Source organism: Manis javanica, chromosome 1, assembly GCF_040802235.1.
Source record: "Manis javanica isolate MJ-LG chromosome 1, MJ_LKY, whole genome shotgun sequence".
Classification (NCBI taxonomy): Eukaryota; Metazoa; Chordata; class Mammalia; order Pholidota; family Manidae; genus Manis; species Manis javanica.
The window spans coordinates 16246390-16273163 of NC_133156.1; the positions used below are offsets into that span (position 1 = coordinate 16246390).

Here is a 26774-nt window from a genome sequence, read left to right on the forward strand (position 1 = left end):
AGAATGGGGCCATACCATCTGTGTTGGTTTGGGGAAGATGGAGATCAATAGGGAAGAAGGCCAACTCTGCAGTTACAAAATCACAGTCCTGCCCCAAAGAGGAGACGTGAAGTATCCGTTGGCTTGGTTAGTGGCTGTTACTCGTAACAGCCGATTATATTATGTGGGGTTCTGTGCTAAGGACATTCTGTGCCTCCTCGTCTAGTCTTCAAAACAACCCATTAAAGTAGATACCATGTTCTCCATTTAACAGAGAAGAAAATTCAAGTTTTGAGCAGCTAAGTGACTTGTCCAAGGTCAGAGACCCATCTTCTGGACTCAATCCTATCCTCTGAAACATGTCAGAATAAAGCAATAGACGTCTCACTCCAGGGACGTGTGTCAGGCATCTGGTCAGGTTTTCATTCTGTTTCTCTCTCTGTTTTTCATGAGTAAGATCTCCCCCAGAGCCTCGCCAGGCAGTTTCCCACAGGGAGCCCGTGGTCTGCTGCCGGTACAATCCGGCCTTCAGGCAGGTGGTCAGCTTCTCCGAGGCATCCGTAAGTATGGAGTCTTGCTGCCTTTAGCAATAGTGCATTTTCAGTGTGGGCCCAGCCCCACCATCTTGACCTTGGAGCTGAGCAGAGTGTTTTGGGGCATTCTGTCCCTGAAAGTTAAGAAGGGGAGGCTCAGTTCTACCCTACTAATCACCAAGTATGGTCTGGACACCCTTCTGTGAAAGCTGGGTGGACGAGCAGTTTCTTCAGTGGCATGTCACGGGAGCTCTCTGGATGGAGCACCTGGTGCTATGGAAAGGTTTTTATTTCACTGGGATTCTCTTGTTCGGTGTAGGGAAATTAATAGAATCCTAATACATTGGAACTCCAGTCCAAGTTTGAGAGTTCAGAGCATTCCATATTCTCTTTCACAGGGGCTCCCAGGGACTGTGCTGTCCTATCCTGGATGAGTGGCCCACAGGAGGGGACATACTCAGTGTTCCTTGAATAAGAAACAAGAAGAAAGAGATGTGCACCCCATAGCTCATGTCTTCCTGTCCTTGAACTAATGGGAGGGCACACCCCGAGTATGCTCAAGACATTTAATGTTCTGAAATCTCCTAATATTAGCTCAGCCACTTTCTGAATCATTGGCTGAGGCTCCAGCATTTTGAGTGAGTGTCCTGGGCCATGTGGCCACGACCTCTTCCTGAAAAAAGCCTGGTGCAGCTGTCTTCAGGAAGTATGGCCTCAGGGACGTCACAGCCCAGACATGTCCTCTCCATGTTCACTTACTTTAGCTTCACTCCCAGTGAGATTCGGTCGTCTCTGCGAATGTTCCTGCCTAGTTTCTGCTCCATTGATTAGTGATCACTGTGGTTTTATTATGCATTAAAAAAAATAGGCTACCTGGTCAGTTGGTCAAAATTTTTATGATAACTTAGTCTTAATTCAGCTCAAAGAAGGTGGGTTCTTGCAGTTTGGGTTCATTCTTGTAAAGAAGCATTTATCTGAATCACCCAAGACTGCAAGGAAGCCAACCGCTTTGCCTTCTCAGGATCCTGCACCTTCCTGCCCCAACTCTGTCCAACCCTTTCTCCTCCCCACCCTGGAATTTCCTGCCTCCTCCTCTTTTCCTTCGCATACCTAGTCATCTTTCAAGGTCCAGCTCGAGTTCCATTCCCACCATAAATTTGTCTTCACGCCCTGATTCGCGCAGGCGCCCTCCTCTTCCTGGCCGCTCACAGTCAGTACCTCCACGGGGTGCTGGGTTCTGCTCTGCCGTGCCCGGCCTCATCTCCCACGCATGAGCCTTGCCTCAGGCTAACACCCAGCGGGCATGTAGGGCGGGTATCAGCTCATCCGTGTTTCCCTTCCTTTCTTTGTTAATCTGTCAAAACCCTACTTTTTCTTCAGAGCGCAACTCATAAACTCTTCCGAGAAAAGTCCTACATCCAGGCGGAAGGACTGGCTTCTACTTTTGTGCTGGCACAGCCTGCCTCCTCCAATAGCATCATTTGTGACACACGCATCTCCCCTGGCAGTGGGTGGTGAGTAGATGTGGCATTGAGGTATAAATTCGCCGCTATTACTGTAAAAACTGATACTTACTGAATTGAATTGATTCGAGTATGCGCTCACCTCACAGGTCTGCGGCTGTGTGGAACCTTTGTAACATTATGGCCACCATCACAATCCATAACACCGATGCCACACCGCACCCTGTATTTGTGACGGAGAAAATGTAGCCCAAATCTTCATGAAGCTTAGATTTATGCATACCACTATAGCTCATTGTGTATCCTGAGTTACATAAACAGAGTGCGCCCACTTTCAGTGCCTTGGAAAATGCTTGAAAACTACATAATGAAAATTAATAAATGTTCAATTAAATGTTTGCAGTGTTACACAGGAACTGCAACTTACATGCACACGTACACATATAGTTACGTAAAATATGAAAAGTTACTTGTAAGAATCACAAATGATTTTATCAACAGAGCTTAAAACTGTAAAATGTTTTATAATTATTTTAACATTTAATAGCAAAGTTATATTTGATTTGGGGTGTGGTTGTGTTTTAGTATGTTTAATTGAATGGGGTCTCCAAAAGGAACCTACCTAAAGCATGAAATTCCCTCTGCAAAATGCAAGAATCAATAGCTCCTTTAGACTTTTCCTGTTTCTGTAAATTGAACCTAAAGTCATTTTTAAAGATATTTTAATTGCCCACTTTGATCTTTTCACTTGCATCTACCAACATTAGCAGTTGACATTGTTGGGGAAATTTTTTTCAAAGAAACATCTATTTAAAGGCAGGTCCAGAGTGGAGGATACCTCCCTCGGGTGTGGATCCTGGGCTCTGTGCCCAGCCTGTGCCCACCCTGCTCATTCTTCCATGCCAACAGGTACCTAACTCAGTTTTGGACCTCAGCCACATTGCAAGTCACTTCATGTTGTGGGACTTGGGGATATTTGCAAATGGTTGAAACCGCTAAAGTAAAACCCAGTAACGCTAGGCATCTATAGCAATATTGAAGAGGGCCGGTGAGTGCACCTGAGCTGTAGACACCCCTCAGAGCCCTGGCCTTGTAGGAGGACAGAGGGAAAGAGCGACGTGTGTGCTACTGAAAATCTGACCTCAGCAATGTGACATCAACAACAGTTGAGAGGACACCTTTCGTTTCTGGTTGGGAGACCCAGAAACTTCTCTGATATCAATGGAGCAGCTTTATTTTACAAAATGGAAAACCAGAAGGAACTGTCACTAATGCAGAGAGAGTGTTGCCCTCAAGCTTTCTGTCCCCATGTTGTCACTGCTTTTGGCTGCGGGTTCCAGAAAGCCTGCCCCAGAGCCAGTCCTTCCTAGAGGCGCGCACTTACCTCCCAGTCGTGAAAGACGCCGCTCAGCTCCCCTTGATGACTCTCATTCAAGGGTTGCTCAAGCGATGGGGCTAAAAAAGCAGCTCTAAGCCTGGAGCTACATGGATGGAGTGAAATTGTAAAGCTGAGGGTTTAGAAGCTAGATCCCCATCCGCAAAACAGGTTATCAGCTCCTTCAGTTTAGCCTTGATGGTGAATAAACTTTGCTACTCAAAATGCAATCCACATCTATTTTCTCTGAGCCTAGTTGGTTAGGAGATTTTTATCCTGAGATTTCTAAATCTTTTAATCTTTTCACTGAGTGTTATGAGCCGAATTGGGTTCTCTCAAAATTCTCTGTTGAAATCCTAACGCACAGTACCTAAGAACATAACTGTATTTGGAGACAGAGCCTTTAAAGGGGTGATAAAGTTAAAATAAGGCCGTTAGGGTGGGCCTGGATCCAGTGTGACTGGTGTCCTTACGAGAAGAGGACATTTAGACACAGAGAGACACTAGGGCACACATGCAGAGAAGGCCGTGTGAGGGCACAGTGAGAAGTGGCCATCGTCAAGCCCAGGAGAGACACCTCAGAAGAAAACAACCCCACCAGCAACTTGATCTTGACCTCCCAGCCTCCCAAACTAGAGCAACTGAATCTCTCTTGTTCCCAGCACCCAGTCTGTGGTGTTTGTCCTGGCAGCCCTAGCAGAGGAACGCATTCAGGCAAGGCAACTTGTGTTGGAAATACAGTAAACTTTCCTCTTTCACACCTATGACACTAGACTTGTGCAAATTCCCTGCATTTGGGTAGCCAATATCTCCAGGTCACTTCCTTTCAATTTTCTGATATAGGTGGTGAAAGTATGGGACTCTGAAACAGGAAGATCGTTGTCTGAATTTATTGGGGCTCATGGCGAGGCTGGAATCACCTGTCTGACCTTTGACTCCAGTGGAAGAAGGTATGTGCCTTCTCCAGCGTCTTTAGGCATTAGGCAGTGTGACCACTGACACGCCATCCCAACAGGGGACTCTGTTTCGTAGGCTCTTCACAGGGGGCAGAGACAGCTGTCTGAAAATTTGGAGCTATAACAATGGGCATTGTCTGCACACACTGAAACATGGTAAGTCGCTCCTTCCTGAGGGTCCCCATAACATAATGACACAAGATGAGGTGTTTGTTATCAACGTAGAAGAAATCAAATGAGTGTAAAACACTAGGATGCATGTCCCAATCCTACACCCTTGTCTCTGGCATTTCATTTGACCAATGACTCTAAGCTTCTATTTAAGAAGGACATACTTTACGTAAATGTATGTGCCACCAGATAAGTCTAACGCATTTGTTTCTCCATTACCTGGTAGAGATCTGATTCCTTAAAAGGACTTCACATTTCTAAACATTTTAAACATTGCCTCAGTCAAAATCTAGATGAACAAACTAAAAATAAAATTAGTCTCTCTGGCATGTTATTGCAATCCTTTTTTCAAGTTGCTTATGCCATTTGCTCATTTGCTGTGTCGGTTCCTGGCAGAATTTCCATAATCTGGCCTGTAAAACCTTCCCTGAGAAAGATGCGAGGCACACATTCTTCAGCCTTCAGAGAGTATAAATGAAGTCAAAGTGAAATAAACCAAATTACTCCAAGTGACGCGTCTGGGATTCCGAGTTCTGCCTCTGATCCGCACGCATTCACTTCCCATCCCTCGCTCAGTAAGTGCTGGGCACTGTGCCAGGGCCATTCAGGAGACGGTGAGCCTCTTTCTGTGGCTGAGCAAGGGTGGAATCTGCCTCTTAGGGTACTGATGGTGGCACCAGCAATGCTCTGATGGCTTGAAAGACACCTAACTGTAGTCTAAAACTAGATTGGATTAAGTCAGTACGTGTAAGCTGATTCAAGAACTGGTAAAGAAAACTGTTTAATGTAAGCTGATAATGCTATCTTTTCAGATGAAAACCAAAGTGAAGCCTGTGATTGTACCTGCTTGGAGGTGAACCAACACAAGTGAGTTACATTCAGCTTGGATATCACAAGGACATCTATTTTGACATAAATTTGTCCTGGAAGAGGACACAGAGACAGTGAAGGGAATTTCCCAGAAGGAAATGTGTCAAACAATTCCCAAGAGGCCCTGTTTGCCCCCTGATGGTCATCTAGGCAACTAGGCCCTTGCAGAATATCGGAAGCTGTCCTCTGCCTAGTTTGATGACTGTTCAGAGGCACAGACAGGGGGCACTGCATCTCTCCACTAAATGCCGTCTTCAGGAGCAAATCACGGACTTCAGGAATTAAAGTCGTCAGCCACAAGCTAAAGAATAAAAACCCAATAAATTCCCTCCTGAATACTAAAAGGGTAAAAAAAAAAAAAACAGTTTTCATCCATTTCTGTTTGTGCCCTTGCTTCCCTGGTCCAGCCACACTCTTAGGATCGAGTAATCCACAGGAAGGCAGCTGCTCGTGGGGTTGCCCGCAGACCTTGGAAATTACAGGGTGTCCTTTTTCCGTGTCCCGATCCTTTAAGCGCCAGTTTAAATATGTCCCAATTTATCAAATCACATTTAATCTTGTTCTTCCTGAGAAACCACAGAGATTGTGTTCCTGCTCTCTTCCTTGATCACATGGATATGGCAAAACTGAACCACAGTATTGACTGCATGTGAAAATGAAACTGATCATAAGCCTAAATATTGAAGTGTAATATCTATTTTTGTTCTAGGTGTATCATAGCCGTTGGATGGGACAGAAGAATTAACTTGTATTTTGTAAGTGAAATATACAAAATTGTATTTTAAACCCCCGCTTCAGACTAATATCCTCCTCCTTTCTCTCTCTCTCTCTCCCAGATTCCTTTCCCTTTAAAAACAGATGATTTTGGAAGAATTCCTTAGGCCCCTGCTCTCTGCTACAAGTCAAGCCATGATAGAGACAAAATAATGTCCTCCCTGTCTTCCTTCCACCCGCCCCCATCTTTCCTACTCAATTTCCTTTTAAAAAACCGTTTCACTTTGCTTCCGTTTCTGCTCCTACTTCTCTTCTGTGGCGAGAGGTGGAGCCGATGCATCCGATTCCCCCACACTAGCCGGGTTCCCACCATTCAAATCAATTCTGACGCTGTCTACTGGAGATAGTGTCAGACCCCACAAGGAAACGGCTCAGATCCCACATGACTGCCCCCGACCACCACTTTGGACACCAGTGCTAAGTGGTTCCCTGGTCTTCTGACCGACTGGCTATAGATTGGAGGTTCCAACGACCTCCTCCTTGGGTTTGATTGATTTGCTAGAGCAGCTCCCAGAACTCAGAGGAACATTTTACTTACCAGATCGCCTGTTTATTATATAAAAGGATATAACTCAGTACCAGCCACGTGGAAGACGTGCTTGAGCAGGAATGGGCAAAGGGCAAGGACCTTCCGTGCGGTCATCCCTTAGGAAATGTTAAGGAGCCCAGTGCCAGAAATGGCACAAAGGCCAAATGTATATTTCTTACCCTAAATCACAGCATCACAACGTGTTAGCTAGAAAAGCTACCAGGGGCAGAGAGGGCATCCCTGGAAACCCAAAGCAGGCTGTGCTGGGACACCAGCAGCTCCCCACCTCTTGTTAGTCCCCCTGCCCTTGGGACAGGCTGGCGGGTTCCTTCCTGCCCAGCACGCAGGGCTTCTGCTGTATCTCGCATGCTCTCACCCCTAATGGGAGGCTAACCAATCTGTCAATTGTCCAGCCTTTTGCTTTCTTCCTTCTTGTCTTTATGTCCCTGTCCCTCTCTGAATGGAAAGAAAGAGGAGATGAAATGCCACCCATAAGAAGCTTTACCAAAAAAATGTTTTGTTTATGGCGTAGAGATGAGGAAGGAGATTAAGAGACAGGGGAATGAAAATGCTGACTGTGACTGAATTTTAAATCTATCTGTGGCACTTTTATTTCCCCGGCTTGCTACGCCGGAAGGTCATGGATTTCTGAAAGTCCTTAAACATTCTAAGTTCTTCATTCATTGGAAAGGTGCTGTGTTTCACAGCCTAATCCTCAGTTCCCCAGATGATTTGAGAGATGAGTTTCTGAGAAGGCTTGGCATTCCATTTGTCCTTCAGTCATTGTAGGTTCCTGAGCTGATGGCTTTGTTTTAGCACATGCAACAGCCATGTCTTATTACAAAGGCGAAGCTGTGAGACCATCGGGGGGAGCTTGCCAGTTGACGTATGATCTGTTGAAATGCAATCACCCAAACGTCAGGAATGGTTTGCTTTTTATTCCCACTGGCACTAGGGCAATTTGCCTGACATTTTGAAAATCTACATCACTGGTGGGGTGAGGGGTAGGGTTATAAGATGTGCCAACACCTTCTCTCTGATATTGTGAGACTTTTGGCAGCTGACTTCACAGCTTGTACAACGTCTCCTGTTTGGTTTTGAACACAGGACGTACCGTCCGACATCCATCACTTCTGGAAGCCACAGCCGCACTGGCAGGATGACCTGGTGAGCCCTGGCCCACTGTCTGGCTGTGAACCCACACAGCGGCACCTGATGGGGATCTCCCTCACTCAGGGGCCCACCCAGACTCTCCTGGGCCTGCCTGGGGGGGTCACAAGCATCTCCAAGCCTTTGCTGTGGTGGGATCCATGATTGGGGCCTACATAGAGCCAGGAGCCCTGAGCTCCAGGCAGCCACTCCTGCTTCCAGAAGAGGGGTGGCCCCATGTTCGGGTTGAGGCATGAGGCCACAGGAACGAGGCCACGCAGCTCTCCATGAAGGCAGCCAAAAGCCTAGTGCAGTACAGGCAGCCCGGGATGCGATGGGGGTGATGCTCCTCAAAGAAGCATCCATTTCTGCTTCTGCTTAGCGTGCAAAACTCTACACTCACTGTGCCATGTTTGGAGATGGGCACCTAGGAGATGACATTCCTGCTGCCTTGTGGCTTGTTAGGGGCCCGAAACCAGGAGACCTCCTGTGGTTCTTATTCGCACCCAAAATGCCCCCAAGTTTCTATAGCTTCCCAGGATGGAATGACCACCCTCAAAATGGTCTGCAGGCCACACCAGTAGGACAAATGTTATGAAAGGCCACATGCCCAGCCCTCTGCCACAGCCCAGGCATACCTCACACCCCTGTAAATATTCCAAAAGGTCCAAGCTACTAGAATACAGACTCCATGAAGACAGGCCTTGTCTGTCTTCACCAGGACATTCCCAAGTCCTCGCCCAGTGCCTGGGTTATAGTACCTGCCCAATTATTATGCATTCATTCAACCAGCGTGTGTCAAATGCCTAGCGTGGGCCAAGTGTGTGATATTCACTGAAGATGCCAGGATGGTCCCCACATGCTCCGTGCCTTCATGGAGCTGGTGAATTAAGTGATTGTTGCATGAAAAAAAGAAAACAAAGTTATACAGAAAATGCTCCCAGGGATGTCACAGCCAGTGCAAGGGCAAAGTCATGCAAGAGCCATTCAAATATTTACTCATTCAGTTATCAATTCATTCAACACATATTTACTGAACACTTTCCTGGTGCCGTTCTTAGTGGACAGGCACCAAAGATTCAAACATTCATAAAGTGATTGCTGGCCCAGACCCTCACAGACTTGTGAGGAGACAAACTAAGGAGATAATAATCTTACAATATGACAGATGATATCATAAAATGCTGGGGAAACCCAGAGGTGGGAACTACTTACCTTGCACTAACATCAAACAGGATATTGAAAGATCACCTGATTTTTCCAGGAGGCCAGGGTAGAGAGGGCAGCCTGGATGAGGGGCGCAGAGGACAGTCTGGAAGCCCGAAAAGCACATTGTTGGGAGGACTGTAAGACGTCTGGGGGACTGGGGCCTCAGGTACAGGAGGGCAATGAGGCCGGAGTGTTAAATGAGAGCTTGGAAAGTCATGCTAAGGCCTGCACGCTTCACTCTGCAGGCAGTGGGGGTCCGCGGGAGGAGGAGCCCAGGCGTACTTGCTCGCCAATTGTGGAAGGAGGTGGGATTTGGCAACAAAAGATGGTGAGGAGAGCGCCACTGATGTATTCTTTTCCACCTGCCTTATAAGGCCCCCTTCGCAGCTGTTTTCTAGCAGAAGCGGCTCCTTAGGTCCTCAAGGGACATTCTGGGAGAAGTGTGTGCGGGAGAAAGAGTATCTCTATAGTGTCAAGAGAAGCCAATTCTTTTCACATGGAAGCTACACCCCAGAGGGAGAGTTGAAGGGTAAGGATCAGGGACTCTCTGAACCCGCAACATCTGTCTCAGAAATCCCTTTTGGTGTCTATATCCATATCCAGAAATCCTCCTCTCGAGGAGAGTAGGTGATTGCAATCCCTAACAAGCCACCGTGAGGGAGACGGAAGCCCCGTAAGAATCGAGTCAGGCGACACCACGCTCCAGAATTTAGGCCTGAGGCTGTCAGGAAACCCATCCACCCTGGCCAGTCCTGGGTCCCATTGTCCCATTTCAACATTTCAGCCCATTGAGGGCTCCTGCCACTTGGCAGCACTCTGGGAAAAATAAGAAAACTACTCAGCAAAGCACTTCCCTGAGGAAGGTGGTCAAACTGATGCAAGAGGGTGCAGCACAACCCTCAGACTCCCCGATCCGACCTTCTCTCTCTCTCTCTCTCTCTCTCTCTCTCTCTCTCTCTCTCTCTCTCCCAGGACCACGGACACAAGGAGGACATCCTCTGTGTGGCTCAATGCCCACCCTCTCTTCTTGCCACCTCCAGTTACGACGGGGAGATTATCGTTTGGAATGTCATCTCAGGCCACATGTACTGCAAGCTGAATACCCCCAGCCCCCAGGATGGCCCAGAAGGCAGAGGGGGTAGGTGGGGGCAGGCCCCGCGGCCACTCTGCACAGACCTCTGCAGGCTGGGCTCCTGGGACATTGTCTAAAGGAAGCTCAGTTCTGGACTGCTTCCCGGTTGGAAGGGATTCGGGTTTCAGGTTTAACTTGTCAGACACAGGGGCCCCCAGCCGGAGGGAGCTTAGGAGTTCAAGTAGCTCAGCCCACATCCCCGGGCACCCAGGCATCAAAGCCCGCCTCCCCGGCCAGCCCACGCCCTCCAGGAGCCCTCCTCTCCCGCCATCCGCTGCAGGACTCTCCGCCATGCTGAGCCCCTCGGGCTTGGCTGGCACAGCTCTTCCAGCACCGAGGCTGCTCCTGGGCCATCAGCGCCGCTCTCCTCGGACTCCTTTCACCAGCGGGTGGGCCTGCTCCCCCCCGCCCAGCTCGGGCATCATCTCCCCACGCATCCCTCACCATCAGCCCCCTCTGATGGCCCCGGCTTCCCAGGGCCTTCGCATTGCCCGTGGCCCGCTATGCCCTGGGCCTGTCCTCACCACTTGCAGGTTGTATGGCAAAACATTTCACCACTTTCCCTAATTTTTCTGCCGTTTCTTCAAGACCCTCTCTGGTACTGTGACCATGGGTCCACTTGTCCACTTATTCATTGAAAAAATATTGGTGAGCTCCTGCTATGCACCAAGTCCACCGCCAAACCATGGGGCTGGAAATGCCATCCCTCCCTCCGAGCCCTGAACTGCTTGGAAACTACACATGGGAGGTGAATGGAGGATCCACTTATCTATTAGCTTCATCGCTGGCTGGCCTGGATTGGAAAACTGGTGGGAACAAAGAAGCTTCCTACGGCTTCTCTCCCCACCTCCAGAGCCCAGTGTGATCCTTCCCAAGTGGCTGAAGTCTGCCAACAACCAGGGAACCCACAGCCTCACACTCGTGGAGCCCCAACAGGGGAGACACAGGGTGCTGGGCAGTTTTTGCATAAAACTGAGGATTGCTTGCACCTCTAGAAGCCCAGCCAGCAAACCCTTGGAGATCCCTGAGTCCCATACTACAGTCCCCTGCTATAGGCCTCTGATAACCTACTAGCCATGGAGAAGTTCTGATGAGTCATTTGATCAGAAAACCTTTTTGAGGTTCTCCCATGGGTGCAGCCCCATGGGAGATGCATAACAGAGACTAGAGAGAGATGTGCGGCTTGACGCTGCCCTTGCGGAGCTCACAGTCTGAATTCAGAGACCAGACGTGTGTGCCCAGCAGGTCAGATAATGACAGGGCAACACAATCAGCCTCACTGTGCTTGAGAGTCACTCTGGGGAGCAGTGGTTAGAAGCCAAAACCCCTGGGCACCGCGAAATTAAAAAGAAATTATTACCTGAAGGTTGATTATCTGGTCTAGTCCTAGCCCCTTTACTACGTTAAAAAAAAGATTCTCTTATGAAACTCTTTCAGAAGGTCCCTATGAGTTTTTTTAAATCCTTGGGAAAAAAGTGGTGGCATTTCCTTCTAAAATTATTCTCATTGCCATTCAGATGAAAACTATGTCATTGGCCAGGAATGCAATGTTGACCCTTCAGCCAGCAGTTCTAATTTAAAACCCTGTTTGCAGTAGTATTTTATTGCCTAAAGTTACATGGCTGCTGGTTTTGGGAAACAACTCTTCGGCTCTAAAAATGCTAAGCCAGCCATAGCTGCCAGTAATTCACATCTGCAAAAGCTGCAAAAATGAGCTGGAAATATGGAAAAGTTCCCCAGTCCTTCCAGGAAAGAGCAGTACCGGCTCTTCTTGAAGGTTAAACCAGAGGCTGGGGGTCTTTGGCGCACGGGACAGGCGAAGAGGTCACCGTGTTATACGGAAAACAGTCCAGACAGTTCTTCTGAAGCCCTTCTCCGTAGAGCACGGAGCTAGAAAAAAGGCAAAGGGCTAGTAAGGCCAAATGAGCTGAAAACATATTCTTTCTGCAGACTTTTCAACCTGTTAGCTCCACTCTCCCTTATGTTGTGGACTGTGACATATTCTTTCTCCATCAAAGAGAAAGAATTTGAGAGTAAAGAGAGACACAGATTTCAACCAGGCTAAAACCCAGGAAATCAGTGAGTTTACTGGAAGATTAAGGCTTTTCTTTTCTTCTTCTTCTTTATTTTTTATTGTTGTAAAATACATGTCACATAAAATTTATCATCTTAATTATTTTTAAGTGTACACTTCAGTGGCAGTAAGTATGTTCATATTGTTACACACCCGTCACCACGATCTGTTTCCGTCTTTTCTGAAACTGAAATTCTATAATCCTACCCCTATTAAATAATAACTCCATTCTCCCCTCCTTCCAGCCCCTGATTAACACCATTCCATTTCTTTTGGTTTTTCACTATTCTAAGTCCCTCTTCCCAGTGGAATCATACAGTATGTGTCTTTTTTGTGACCAGCTTATTTCACTTAGCATAATATCTGCCTAGGATTGTAGTGATAATTAAATACGGTAAGTCAAGAAAGCACTTCGCTCAGTGGCTGGCCCATAGAAAGCGTCTCCTAAACAGATAATCCCAGTTGTGATCATTGTCCCCTCTCGGGCAGTGTCCACTCTGGTTTCCCAAGTGCTCAGCACAGTGCCAGCTCAAAGTCAGGCCAAAATAAACATCACTGACCAGTGAATGGCCTGAGCACAGGCATCCCCATCACAGTGAAGCCCGGAAGCAGCACCTCTTGCATTTAACTCCAGCACTAACCCTGCTAGTTATATGACCCCCTATGTGCCTGAGCCCACTTACTTCACGTCCAACCTGGAGGCTCTGAGTAGGCGGGTAACATAATACTCAAGGAGGGTAATTTAAGGGGAGCTCCTTGCTCCCAATCCCGATATCCAAGTAGCAACATTCTTTACTGCTCTAGGAGGTTTGTATCTTATTTCATCTGTAGGATTTTTATCCAGCAGCAATATTTGAGTTCTGTGTGTTAGGCACTAGGAGAGAACTAGAGGTGAGAGGTGAGAAAAGATGTGCCCCTGTGGTAGTGGTGCTGGAAGCCCAGCAGGAGGGCGGAGAGCAGGGTCAGGAGCTCTTCCCACACTTCTCCCAGCTGTGCCCTCCAGGTATGTGTTCTCCCCAGCGAGCCCTCTCCACCCAGAGCTCAGGGCTTCCTGCAGGGTTCCAGATGGAACGCGGCTTCCCCTGGGAAGCCTGCCCTCGCCCTCCCTCCCCCACTCCCTGTAACCCTCCCCACCCCACCCGGCCCGCAGTGTCTTGCTCATTCCTGGGGGTAGTTCTTGCTTCGGCCGGGCTCTCTGCTTCCCCCTTCCCTTTGCTGCACGGTGCTCAGCACAAGGCTTAGTTCCTGCTAGAGATTTAACAGATGGTGATTTTTAAAAAATGGAATGAAAGAACTTATGGCCTTGAGCAAAGCTTTCAACTTTTCTAAACCTCCCTTTCCTCATGTGGCCATGGACTAATAATTCAGTGCCCTCCGATTCCACATGGTTTCACATCCTGGTAAATGCTAGCAGTGGCCTGAAGGTTCATTGGTATTATCCCAATCCAGGAATTCCTAGGGAGTGGGGACCGCTTGGGCAGACCCCGCAAAGTCCCAGGCAGAGGCTCTGATCATCCCTGTCTCTGCCCAAAAGCCCCAGGGTCCTCAGCACCACCGGCTTCACAACTGACTTTGCCCCACCAACCAGGCTGGGCTGGTTGCTAACCAGTGAGGACACTGCCCGCCGGGCTCGTCTTCGGGCCTCGGGGTGGGGCAGGGGCAGCGCCAGGAGAGGGTGAGGTCCGTCCTGCATGGGGCACAGGTCCAGAACTCTCCCGCCAGCAGGCCCAAACCGGAGCGTTTCCTGCCTCACCTTCCTGAAGACGCGGGCAGCCAAGTTCAAATTGGCTGCTGCTTCTCTGATGGCCAACGGGCCCCAAGGTGACTCTGCTGCTCTTTCCTGAGACTGGCCGCTGCAGGCCTGGACTTGGGAGGAGACCCCCCAGATCAGTGTTCCCCAAGCCTGCCCCAGCCCCAGCCCCGCCTGCCAGGGAGGGGGTCCTGTGGGGAGCGAGGACCTGCCCCCCTTTCCTCTGAATCGCATCCGTACCCAGCTGCCCCTTAGAGGCCCTGCAGGTTGTGGGGCAGAGGGGTTTGGAGCAGGGGGGAAGGGGCCACTGACTGTTCCCGGAGAGCATGGAGCACCGAGAGCATCAGGCAGTCACAGTAAATAAATACCGAGCACAACCTGGGAGGGAAAGACCTCTGCAGGCGCACAGGCAGCCTGAGGAGAGCCAACAGGGAGGAGCCCGTGGAGGGCCTGGAGGGCCACCGTGGGACCCGCTAGCTGTAGGCGGAGGAAGTCAGGGCCCCCAGAGCTAGGGACGGGCTTCTGCGTCCAGATCCACCACTCACTAGCTAGGTGACCTTCACAGATGACGTGACCTCCAGGCTTCAGCAAGAAGTGAGGGGGCCGACGTCCAGCTCCAAAGCTCTAGGCTTTTAACTAAAGCCTTGGAGTTAAAAGCAGCACCTGCGTTGCTCCTGTCGCACCGGGAGGCTCCAGCTGTGTGTTTCGATCCCAGGGTAGGTGGTTGTTTACGTTCTGCTCCCTGCAGGGGGAGGCTGCCTGCCCACCCCCCAGCCCCAAAGCTTCAGGCCTTATGGGCAGCAGGTGCCTCGGGGGACTCTCCTCACCCTCCGCCCTGGGGCATCATGGCCTCTGCCTTACTGGCAGGAGCACAGTACCCCTCCCCTGAGAGCAGGAGGGTTCCACAGTCCAGGCATTTAGGGGGCTCCCAAGAGGAAGGGATGTGCCCAGGGCGCCCTTCACAGAGGCTTGCTACACGGATTGGCGAAGCAAGGGCTTACACACACACACACACACACACACATTACTCCCCCAGCACAAACTTCCCGACCTTCACTCCAAAACCACAGCTGGAGCCCTCCCCCATCCTGCTCTGATTAGTAGAGAAGGGAAAGGCGATTGGACCATTTAATCCAAAACTCACTAAAAGGACACCTTCTGCACATACACCGTTCATTCTAACTGATCAAAATAAGAGGAAAAGAAGAAAAATGTCCCAGGGTCATGGGGCTGCTGAGTCTCTGCAGCAGAGGCTCTGACCTAGCGGGGAGATGAGGACACGCACAGGGAGCGCATCCCCAGCCGCCCGTCCACTGTTCCCTCCCCACCAGGCGCTGTCACCTTCTGGAGGCTGTTCGGAGGGGCCTGTCCCATTGCAGACTTCACTCCTGTAAGTCTGGTTTGCTCCTGGGCAGGCAGTTGGGAATACCTTCCAGGCTCCGGGCTTGTTTCCTTCTGGCGCTATCCTGACTGTGTAACACAGAAGTTCTGCCAGGCTCGAGTCCTTGGCTTTATGTATCTGCACTGCATTTCTGTCTTGTTGGAAGATTAATACAGGCACAGTGACTAGTTCTTACTAGAAATGGGACACAGCCCTTCACTTGCCATTGCCTAACAGGTAAGCTTTATCTGGGATGGGCCTTGTGTGTGGATTTGTGTCTGTGTGTCTGTGATGTGCCCTGTGTGTGTGTGAGATGAGCCCTGTGTTTGTCTCTCTAATAGGTCCTGTGCATGTGTCTTTCAGTCCAGAGACAAGGCCCAGATCAGCAGAATCACAGTGACAGCAGAAGACACCTTCGCCTACATAGCTGACCAGGAAGGCTTTGTGCATGTCTATGACATCAAGAAATATGGCCTGCAAGGACCTGAGATGCAGCCTCCCAAGAGTAGGCAATGAACTCTTTGGGTGTTAAATATTGTGATGAGCACAGCTTGAGTTTTAATTTAATATTCTGGTTGGTAAAATTAAATTGTACCAGTGAGGGGGGATTCCCAAAACCCTTTAAGAACAGATTTAAAGAAAAAGCATTCAGTATTGCCAAGGACATGGGAAAATGAGCGCTCATACACATGGATAGAGGGTAAATCGGTGTGTGCTAGCTGAGGGCCAGGTGACCATACATAGCTAAAGCTTTGAATTAGCAATCCTACTTCTATGGATTCGGCCAAAAGAAATAATAAGAAATGTGCACAAAGATTCACTTATAAGGTTGTGAATCAACACATTGTTTATAAGAGAGAGAGAAAACTAGAGACAGCCTAGATGCCCAGTAGAAGGGGAATTGATTAATACATAATGACATAATACACTGAAATGTCATTTAGTCACTAAATAATCGTGCTGTATAGGACAATACGTTCACAAGAAACATGGTCAATCATGATGAATTGTGAAATGAAAAAAATCACATCACAAAACAATATTGTCGAATGAGTCTACCTTTGTTAAGACAAAGAAGTATATGGAAGATTGAAAGTCAGGAAAGATACACATCAAAATTTTAACAAATGTTACCTCTCTGTAAATGAAGTTATAGGTATGTTTTATTTTCTTCTCTTTGGAAATCTCTTCTGATTTTTCCAGGAATACATTGCTTTGATAACAAAAATATGTTCAAAATTTTACAACCCTTTCATAGAATTGCAAAAGTTCTAATGTTTAGAGAAAAGTCAGCACAAAAGGAAAATGAAAAGCAGTAGCTGTTTCTCTGACCTCCTCTACCATCTAAACTGCCATTTCCGAATCTTAGTAACAATGTTAATAACACTGAATTTCCTTCCAGAAAGTTTCTATGCATATACACATGCCTTTACATACACATACTCTCTCTCATAAAACATATTTATTTATGTATATATATTTAATTTTCAGGACTTGTTTTCTTCTTTCTACCTCTTAGACAACTTACCATATAAGCATATTTAGCTTCATTTAGCATGTTTACATGGCTGTATAATATTCCATTAAATACATTTCTATAAAGCCAATGTAAAAATTAACATATGGCCCTTTAGTCACCTTTTCCTGTTCCACCACAAGAGAAGTTTAATTGCTAACACTTAAATGCTAAAGTCAGAGAAATCGGCATTTGGAAGTAAGAGCAATCGGACCAGTGTCGGTCTTGACTCCAGGTATTAGTAGTGGAGATTACACCAGGCTCTTTTCCAAATCATTTCTGATTACTTGCCTAGTCCTGCCTGCGTAGTCCCAGACCCTAAGCACTGAAGGAGACCATAGCATAAGCACGCTGTGTGCGTCCCCTTTTATGGTTTTGGACCTGGCGTGGGATCCTGCACACAGTAGATGCTCAACAAACACCAAATTAACACAGGCAAGCCAGTGATTCTCCAGCTAGCCCCTCTCTCCCTGCTGGGCGCTCACCCAGATCTGACCCCTCCTGCCGGAACTGTTACACAGCACCCGCTCTCATGATGGTTGACTGTCCCACTGTCCTCACATGTGTCTGTTTTTGACTAGATGTGACCTTCTGGAGGGCCCATGTCAGCCTGGTGACATCGTGAGTACCATCCATTTCAGAGTTCAAGAATTTGTAGAGTTAAAATAATTTCACAGCTTCGATCAGATCAGTCCCTCCAGAAGCTCTCTGAATTAGTCAAAAGAGAACAACAGTATTATAGTTCTGCTGTTGATGAGAACAAGATGTATATATTGCTTGCTCAGAACTAAAGGAAGAGGTTGGAAGGCTTCATTTTTCTGGTAGACGAATGACTGTCTGCCCTGAATTGATCTGGTATTTTAGTGTATGTTTAGAAGCTCAGTAAGTTTAAGATTTTTTTCCACTGGAGTTGAAAGGAGTCAGGGCTGTAGGGCAGGGCCTGAACTCCAGCCAACCAATATTGATCTTTCCGCAGACCCACCATCCATGGGATGGTTTCCAACATATCTTGTTTGGCATCTTGGGGCTGGAGTCGGGGGATCGGGAGGGTTTGCGGCGTGTGGTAGGAGGCAGGCAGAGAGTCTCACCAAGAATAATTGAGGAGGTTAACCCGGCTTCCATATTCCAATGCTCAGTAAGGGAGTAGTGACATATTGATCCGATGTCCCTTTCATGTTGGAGCAGTGTTGGAGCATCTCTCCTCCCCTTTTATCTCATTACTTTAGAGTTGATAGAAGAAAAATATCTGCTGTCATCCTCTGTCGACCGCACTGTGCGCCTGTGGAGCACGGACGGCGAGTACGTTGGTAAGGGGCAGCCCTTGGTCACCACCCTGGTGCCAGGTCAAGGCTCAGATGCAGCCCCCGCTCCGTCATGAGTTCTCCGAGGTCCCGGGGTAGCTCAGGCTGCCGTAGCAGTGTACCTCAGATGGGGTGGCTTAACCAGCAGGAATGTATTTCTCGCCTGCGAGCCAGTCCTGGAGGCAGGAAGTCTGAGGTCAGGGTGCCTGCGTGGCCAAGTCTGGGGAGAGCCATCTTCCTGGCCTGCAGGTGGCCACCTTCTTGTTGCGTCGTCACATGGCAGAGAGATTCTCTGGCGTCTCTTCTTATCAGACCGGGGTCCTACCCTGATGACCTCATTTTAACCTCAACTACTTCCATAAAGGCCTTATCTCCAAACATAGTCACACTGGGAATTAGGGCTTCATTATATGAATTTTGTGAGGACAGAATTCAGTCTACACCTTAAAGGCATCTTACTTTCGTAAAAAATTAGCAAAATCAAAGACATCTAAACTCAGAGACTCAACACAGTGAGTTTGGGAAGGAAGTGTGTTATCATTTGTTATCCTTATGTTACCCTTGGCCGGAACAGTCCAGGATGGAGGGAGCTGTGTGGTGGCGAAAGGCCTAACCTGATGGACTCTAGCAAGGAAACTGACCCAATGGACTGGTCGGAGAGACTGTACCCGGGTCAGCATGTTCTTACCTCCCTAGCTGAAGCAGGTGCTAGATCTATTTAAAATTTGTCCTGCAAGTTCTTCGTACATTATTGAGTAGCTTATGCACCCATGTGATAAATGTTGCAGGAGGCATTCTAGGCTTGAGTAGCCAGAGCCAGTTGCCCAGGAATTGTTTTAACGGAACTACAGAGGCGGAACTAAATTAGATTGAGTTGACTCAGCAAGGAGTAAGGAGACCCAGCAATCGTAGCCATAAGCTTTGCTCTGATTAGAAAACAGGTCACCTCCCATCCTATGCTTATTATTAATTAATTTATCTCTACTCTTCCAGGGACGTTTGGGCAGAGTAGCCGCTGGGATATTTTCACTCCTGCCTCCTGGAGCCACCCCAGAGTGCCCTGTGAGATCCTGACAGATCCCCAGAGCACGCCCGCTCACCCCAGGCTGGAAGGAGATCTTCCCACCACACGTACAGGGGAGGAGGGGCAAGACACCAGGGTCCAGGGAAAGGCCGCTGCTAAGGTCAGTCCCGGTGCCTCGATGCACCTGGGTTTACTTTGAGGCTTCCAGGCAGATCAGAATGGAAGCGAACTGTGGCCTGAAAGAATCGAGGCATGAGCTAGAGAACCAAGTAAACCCAATGAGAGTGTGTCCCAGGAGCATGCTACTGACCAGGGCCCGGAGGATTTGTTGGTCTGTCCGTAAGGATGGTTGGCGCTCATCTCCCAGCATCACTTGACTCGGTCCACCTTTCGACCGACAAAAAGGCTATTGTCTGTGGTCTTGGGACCTAAGGACATTCTGCACGCTGCTCTACGCAACTGTCACCTCAGGGAAGGAGGGAAGGACAGACGTTAAAAATTCAACCCACCACACACACTTGCCATTAGGAAATGTATTTAAAAGCTGGGATTCCTACTGAGTGAAAGGAAGAAATGATCAGATTGGTGCCCAAGTCTCTGAGAGTCAAAATCAGAGCAAGAAATTTGGGGAAGGCCCTGGTAGATGCAGCCTTGATTTAGAGCTCAGTGAAATATCTGGATTTCCAAGAAAGGCTTGCCCTGTAATAAATTGAAAAGAAGGTCATTTCATGAGCTCACTGGTTATGTTACAACTCAAAGCAGGACCCTGCTCTGTCAGCAAAATAATATGTCTAGGCAGCCTCCTTGAATTCGATGACACAGTATAAGCCCCTCACTGACTTCTGCGTCGAGCCCCCAGACACATTCTTAATAGGAAATAAAGGCACCAGGCAAGCAGAGATCAAGCAAGCCTATTTCGTCGGAGGCCTCTCACATTTCCATGATTTCCCTCTCACAAGTGTTCCCAAGGCTATCGATAAGTGCGCTGGCAGCTCTCAGGTCAGAATGTGCCTACCTGGCACTATTGGCCTATTTTTTTAGAAAAAAACAGTAAATTCCAGGGTGCATTTGATATAGGGAAAACAAAGGAGTTCATTCATTCTGATAGGCGCACAATCGGGAAAACAAATGCCAAGGGTGAGGTGGGAGGTGAGAGCGAGTGGTAGGAACCTGCTGACACCAGGGGTCAGACTAGCTCCCAGGTCAAGGAGGGAGCTTAGGGAGGGCCAGGTGGGAGGAGGGGGCAGAAGGAAGGGAGGAGGGGGAGGGACACCCAGTTCAACAAGACCAAACTGGGTGACGGGTGTGATGTTTGCGTCCCAAGGGTGAAAGACAGAAAGGCAATAGACTTCCTGAGTGACCTTGATCTCATATAAGGAAACCCCTGGGTGCTTCTGTGTTTATTATTCTGTCCAATTTGGCTGGAAGTACTTCAGGAAACAGTCTGCACATTCTTTCTAAGAAGAAATTCAGGAGAGAAAAAAACAAACACAAAAAACCAAGCCCCTAGATTGTGTATCCGGACTAGTCCATGGGAATCCAAACTGTAAAATTACAGAATAAAGGGTTTGCAGCGCTGTTTGCGAGTTAGGGTCACCTCAGTTCTCGTCTCAAGTTCACCTTCATTAGTTGCCTGGCCCCAGCAATCACTGCCGCTGATGATCTATGAAATGAGAGGTGAATCGCTGAACTTTTCAGTTTCATTCCACCCCTAAAAATGGTATGTTTCTGTGAATGTCTCTTTTGCAAAACTGAATGTGTTGATTGGGTTCCGGATGTCAGCAGCGATGCTTCCAGGATGCCAGCGTATTAAATGCAACCACAGCTGAAATAAGTTAACTGGATGCAGAAAATCACTCCCCTGGAAAACATCACGTTTGAGTCAGTAATTTGAAAATCAAGTAAGAGCTCAAGGGAGAATCTTGTTATCTAGCGCATTCAGCCAGTCAGGTGCTTGTTTTGACATGGAAACTCCGAGAAACCGACAAGTTATCCTTGTCCCCCGTCGCAGTGTGACCGTGGGTTCCAGTTCTCATATCTGCTCCTTCTTCTTCCAGCCCGAAAAGACCTCTAAGCCTTGCTCTCCAGAAGGCTCCAGCCTTGAAGTCGAAACAAAAGAGGACATAAGTCGATGGTATGCATTTTGCGATGGCTGGTCAGCCTAAAAGAAGCACCCGCGTAGAAGTGAGGGCGCCCTGAAATAAGGCAGCCTTTCCCTGCTGCGACACCGCGGGCCAGCCTGTTGTCTGCATGAGTCACTTGCCCCTAAGCCCCCCCAGCCTGTGAGTACAATGAGTCCTCAACTGCAGTCTCACCAGTTAACATCCTGCCTGCAGAACTCAGGACACCAAGGAGTCCCCCATTTTGTCCAGGCACCCCATGTGGCCAAGGGCCACCCTCTCAGACCCTTTGTCTCAGGCCCATGGCTGACATTGCTGTCCTCAGAGCTGCTTGAGGCCGGACCACCTCACTGTTCCTCCTGTAACCCACTCTGACCCCCGATGGTGTGGGGCGGGGCCCCCAGGTGGGGCCCCCCCATGCTTGGGGACAGCTGGTGACCACAAAGGCCCTGTGTTTCCTCCAGGCTCCCTGTACGGGGACGCGGCTGGGTGCCACAGAGAGGTAGGGCGAACGAGTGGTTCTCTCTCTGGCTCTGCGGGGTGTTTTGTTCCCCAGGCCCCACACCAGCATTCATGGGTCTCTGTCACCAAGAGGCCTAAAGAAGCGGCTCCCCTCTTCCACCTGGATGTAGATCTAGGCCATGGGCCACATGTGTGGCGACACCACCCTAACCTCTCCAGTTCCTTGGCGCAGGGCCCTGTGGTCGTCAAGACCCCTTCTGCTTACTTCTGCCCCACTATCTTAGCGTGGCATCTGTCTTCACTGCCACCTTATGGTACAGATAGCTGCTGGGACCTCCCGCCCTCCACCTGCACTCCAGGGAGCGTAAAGAAACAGGCGAACAGAGAATAGGCGTCCAGGACAAAAGGGGTACACCTTCCAGCCAAACCACTTCCCTCCACAGGCTCCTCGTCCAGGACGTCCCACACGCTTCTGCTCACGTTGTTTGGGCCACACTAGCTGCAGCAGAACCTGAGTGTTCTGCCACTGAGTGGGAGGCAAGAAAGAATTTTTGGCAGACAACTAATGTTCCAGGAGATCAAACAGTAAAATGCTTCGGATACTGTTAGGAGGGCGTCACATAGAGGAACACCAGTCACCATGCACATCATGCCGGAAAACGGCCGAGAGTCGTGAACCTGAAGTTTCGTTCAGGAGAGCATTTGGCTTCTTAGGAAATGACACAGACTTGGATTATAGTTACAGACCTGTCTTTAAAAACAGGGAGACAGAAGGGGAGAAAGAAGAAGGTGACGGCCTGCTGCTTGTCCATATGCCCTCTTACTTTCACAAGATTGCTCACCTGTGTTATGTCGGGGGGCCCAACCCTCTCACATAGCACGTGCCTTATTCAACATCAAAAAACACTGGATCGTCCCCCCGGAGTGATCTCTGACTCCCATGTTGGGGGTTCCTAAATTACTTTGTTCCATTCTCACAACATCCTGAAGATAATGCCACTTGCTATTTCACTTCGAGGTAAGGAAGCTGAGATTTAGGGAGGACATGTGATTTGCCCACAGTCAAACCATGGTCAATAAATAGTAAGGTGGGAATATGGTCCCCCTGCTTTCTGCGCTTCCCCACAGTGCAGAGACCATGTCCCTGAGACAGGCTTTTATATGAGCAGAGAAAGGAAGGGTGTAGGTTTGAAATGCCCCAGACACTAAGGAGAAGCTATGGACAATGGGCAGATTAACCGGAATCAAGTATCCTCCCCACAGTGCAGGCCCAAGTGATGGCAATAATGCCGAAACACAGTGACTGAGGGTCACTTAGACAGAAAGGGGCAGGAAGTGGCCAGCAGGTGCTTCCCAGGCAGTGCAAGGCCAATGGAGGCTGGGAGAGGCAGCTGAGGAGAAGATCCCCCCCCAAGACAGGGCACCAGGGAGGTGCGGGCATGGGCTGGGGGCTCACCTGCAGCAAAGGGTGTATGCAGGACCCCTGGGCTCTCAGAAAGTCCCTGGGGTGCTGCATGAGTGGGGACTGCAGGACAAGCCACAGAATCTGGCGAACAGACAGGGAACCACGCCCTGGAGATGACTGAGCTCCAGCAAAGCGTGGTTAAGTGTGCCTTGTAGGCTGATGCACAGGAGCGTGCAGCCGTGGTCTCAAGGAGTTTGTGGGGACTTGTCAGTGGATACTCGAGGGACGGTTTGCTCAGCAGTCCCTCTGCACTATTTGTTGAGCAGAGCTCTGAGCTGGGCCGGAGCTGTGACACAACAGCGGGACCCAGCTGGGAACGGAAGGGGCTCCAGGCCTTGAAGGAGCTCACACTCGGTGGCTGTTGGGTCTCAGGTGCTGACCCGTCACTGCTGGGCCCTCTCCCGGCGCAGAGCATTTTGGGAGCACCAGTGTGGGGCTGCTGGGGGCTTCCCGGAGGAAAGCCTGAAGGAAGAGTAGGACAGAGCCACTGGAAAGGGAACTTTAGGAGAGAGAAGAGCTGCTGCAGCGTGGGTGAGCCTGGAGGCCCGTCTGTTCAGTGGAATAAGCCAGGGTGTGCCTGCATGCAATGTGAGGTCCCTGGGGTAGTCACATGCAGGGACAGAAAGTAGAATGGGGGCTGCCAGGACCTGAGGGAGGGGAAACAGGGAGTTGTTTTTTAATAGGTACAGAGTTTCAGTTTTGCAAGATGCAAAGAGTTCCGAGATGGATGGCGGTGATGGTCGCACAGCAAGGCGACTTAATGCCACAGAACCGCACGCTTACGAACGGCTAAGGCGGTAGTTTCATGCCATGCATATCCTACAGCAATTAACAGAGAGAGGGGAGCGTGAGGCAAGGGGCCTAGGCGAGAGCGAAAGGGGAGGCCTGGGCATCTGGGAGGAGTTCCGTGTGCTTAGTACAGAGTTGGTGGGGAGGAGACATAGGCAAGGACAGGACTTGGAAAAGACGCGTTCGGGGCAGAAGTCCCAGGTGTTTAGAAGTGACCAGAAGGAAGGAAAGGGCTGGGGCAGCACAGAGTTGTTGCATTTCAGCAGGAGGCATCAGGAGGCCAGCAGGTGCCCAGGAATCTGCATTCTCACCTGCTGCTTCTCCTTTAGGTCGTGGCTGGAGCAGAGCAGGCCCCCTAGGAGGGCCCCGGAGCTGGTCTAGCCCACCATCTACCAGACCCTCTGGTGCCACGACATCGCCTGCATGTCAGCTTGGGGGAAGAAGCCAGATTTATCCATTCTTGGCTCCAATTTGTTTAATTTAAACTTTCTGACTCAGGAGAAAGCAGGAAATGAAGCTGCCCATGAAGAGCCCTGAGCACTCGGCCGTTTCCGTGCCATTGCTCTGGAGAGACCGACCGCCAGCTTCTCTCCCTGGCGAGTTCTTCTTCCCCAGTTACTCAGGAGGTCAGACTAAGGCTAGGCTGTGCCCACCCTCGGGGGCAAGGAAGAACAAAACAAGAAATTATTTCAGCCACTGTGGGCTTCTCCCCAAATCTACTGGAGCTTGGATATAAGTGAATAAATCAGACTCAAGGTTTTTCCTCCCCAGAAGCCATCATTTCATTGAGTAAAGAGGGCCCAGAGCTAAGGGACTGCAGCCAGCAGCCCCACTGCACCTTACAATGTCACTGGTAGTGACTGGCCCCAGGTGGGCTGGGGACAGTGGGAGAGAAAAGGGAGGCTGTTGGGAAAAAACAGCTGGAGGTTTCAATAGTTCCCTCTGTGCCAGAGGAGCCTTGGCTGAGAGCTGACATGTGGTACCCCATTTGTTCCTAATGAGATGCCACTGAATAGATGCTGTTATTAGCCCATTTCACCAGCAAGGAAACTGAGGCTCTGAGAAGTTAAGTAACTTGTGGATGGTGAACAGTTAAGTAAATGGCACAAGAAAATGCAGAGCCCACACTGCTAGCCACCAGCAACGCTGGTTCTCAGAGGGAGGGCAGCAAGCCCTGAGAATAAACCCAGGCCAGCTGCCCAGTCCTGTCCAAGCATGTTTCTAGAGCCTCGTGTTAAAGCCATCAGCCTCCTGGGACCTCCCAGCATCCTTAGCCATAGAGAAAGAACAGCAGCGCAGCTGCCAGTTACAGAGGATTTATGCTCTCTACAGAGGATTTATCTCGGCATGGGTATCATTTAATCCTCATGGCAACCTAGAGAAGGTACATCCTGCTTTATGACTGAAAAAACTGATTGTTAGAAAGATTAAGTACTTTTCCCAGAGGTACACAGCCAAAATATTCAAAATTCAAGCCTTAGTTTGGCCCCACTCACTGGGTTATAAATCTCTGCCTATAATTCAAAGCCATCATTTTGCAAATAAAGACAGTAAGGGGCAGAGTCCATGACTACAAATACAGGAAGTCTCAGGAGCAGCCCCACCCCTCCCTGTCCAGCACTTTCCATACCCACTCGCCTGCTCTTTCATCAGCCCATGACCAGTACCCTTCTGAAGGGGGCAGGAGGGGTACTCTCCTGGCCATGCCCCTCCTCACAGGGCAAGGGGTCTGCAGAGCTTAGAAGGGTCCTGATTCCAGCCCACACTGCAGGTCCTGGGCCCTGGGAATCCCATGCCCAGATGGCTGCGAGTCCATGTCGAGGGCCTGTGCCTTATCCCCTGGGATCTGTCCACCCAAGGAATGGCCAGTCTCTGCCCAGCGAGAGGGCTAAGGGGCTGCTTTTGCTGGATGCAGACAGACAGTGGGCATGGTATTCCTGCACAGCCTCATGCACATAGAACTGTCAGGACTCCAAGAACTCCACACCCACCTGGCCTTCTGGAGGGGCCATGGCAGGAGGATGGATGCTCTCCATCTGTGAAGAGTTTTATGTAACAGTCTGTTAACCTGATATTTAACTTTCATGGTCCATTTGAACTCTTGCCCTGGAACCCCCAAATATTAGGGGTGAGCCAGCCCCTGACTTCCCTTTTGCTTCTCAGACTCCCCCAATCCCAGACCACAAGGTCCCTGTGGCCTCATTCCCTCTTAACACATCACCCTTGCCAAGAATGCCGGGTCCTCTGGGGGCACTTTTTAGGAGTCCCACCCCTCACCCCCACCATGTTCGACAGTCCCCACAGCTCCAGGAAGATACCGCTCTGCTTTCTGGGGAAGGCGCCTGTTTGTCCCCTGAGATCTTTCCGACTCAACCACCTGGTCACCCACAGTGTGGTGCCTCCAGCTGTTGACCGAGAAGAACCCTCCTATCAGCAAGGCGTCTTGGTTATGCATGAGGAAATCTGAGCTCAATAAGCTTAGACAAAATGAGAAATGTATTGGCTCATAGAACTGTGCGAAAATAATGACCAAGACTTAAAAACGGCATCAGGACCGTCCCTGTGGTGCTGTCTGCTCTCCCTCTGCGGACCAGTTCTCTCCACACTGTGGGAAACATGGCCACAACAGTCTCCAGGTTTAATCTGCAGCCTTTGCTCCACAGAGAGACTGACTTCAGGTTCTCTTGGATTTCAAGTCCCAAATCCCCAGCAAAGGGACTTGCTGACATGTTGAATCACTGCTTACCTTGAA

General features: G+C 49.5%; 1 protein-coding gene across 1 annotated transcript in view; it reads left to right on the forward strand.

Annotated features, from left to right (window-relative positions):
* LOC108397505 (cilia- and flagella-associated protein 337-like) overlaps positions 1–19385 on the forward strand; it is a 31248-nt gene extending 11863 nt beyond the window's left edge. Inside the window, exons 6-18 of the mRNA XM_073211515.1 lie at positions 437–539; positions 4194–4300; positions 4383–4462; positions 5290–5344; positions 6057–6102; positions 7758–7817; positions 9981–10146; positions 13940–14035; positions 15296–15354; positions 15709–15850; positions 17443–17481; positions 18082–18168; positions 19156–19385. Coding sequence (XP_073067616.1) covers positions 437–539; positions 4194–4300; positions 4383–4462; positions 5290–5344; positions 6057–6102; positions 7758–7817; positions 9981–10146; positions 13940–14035; positions 15296–15354; positions 15709–15850; positions 17443–17481; positions 18082–18168; positions 19156–19385 — 1270 coding nt within the window. The remainder of the gene's footprint in view (positions 1–436; positions 540–4193; positions 4301–4382; positions 4463–5289; positions 5345–6056; positions 6103–7757; positions 7818–9980; positions 10147–13939; positions 14036–15295; positions 15355–15708; positions 15851–17442; positions 17482–18081; positions 18169–19155) is intronic.
* Positions 19386–26774: the final 7389 nt, after the last annotated feature.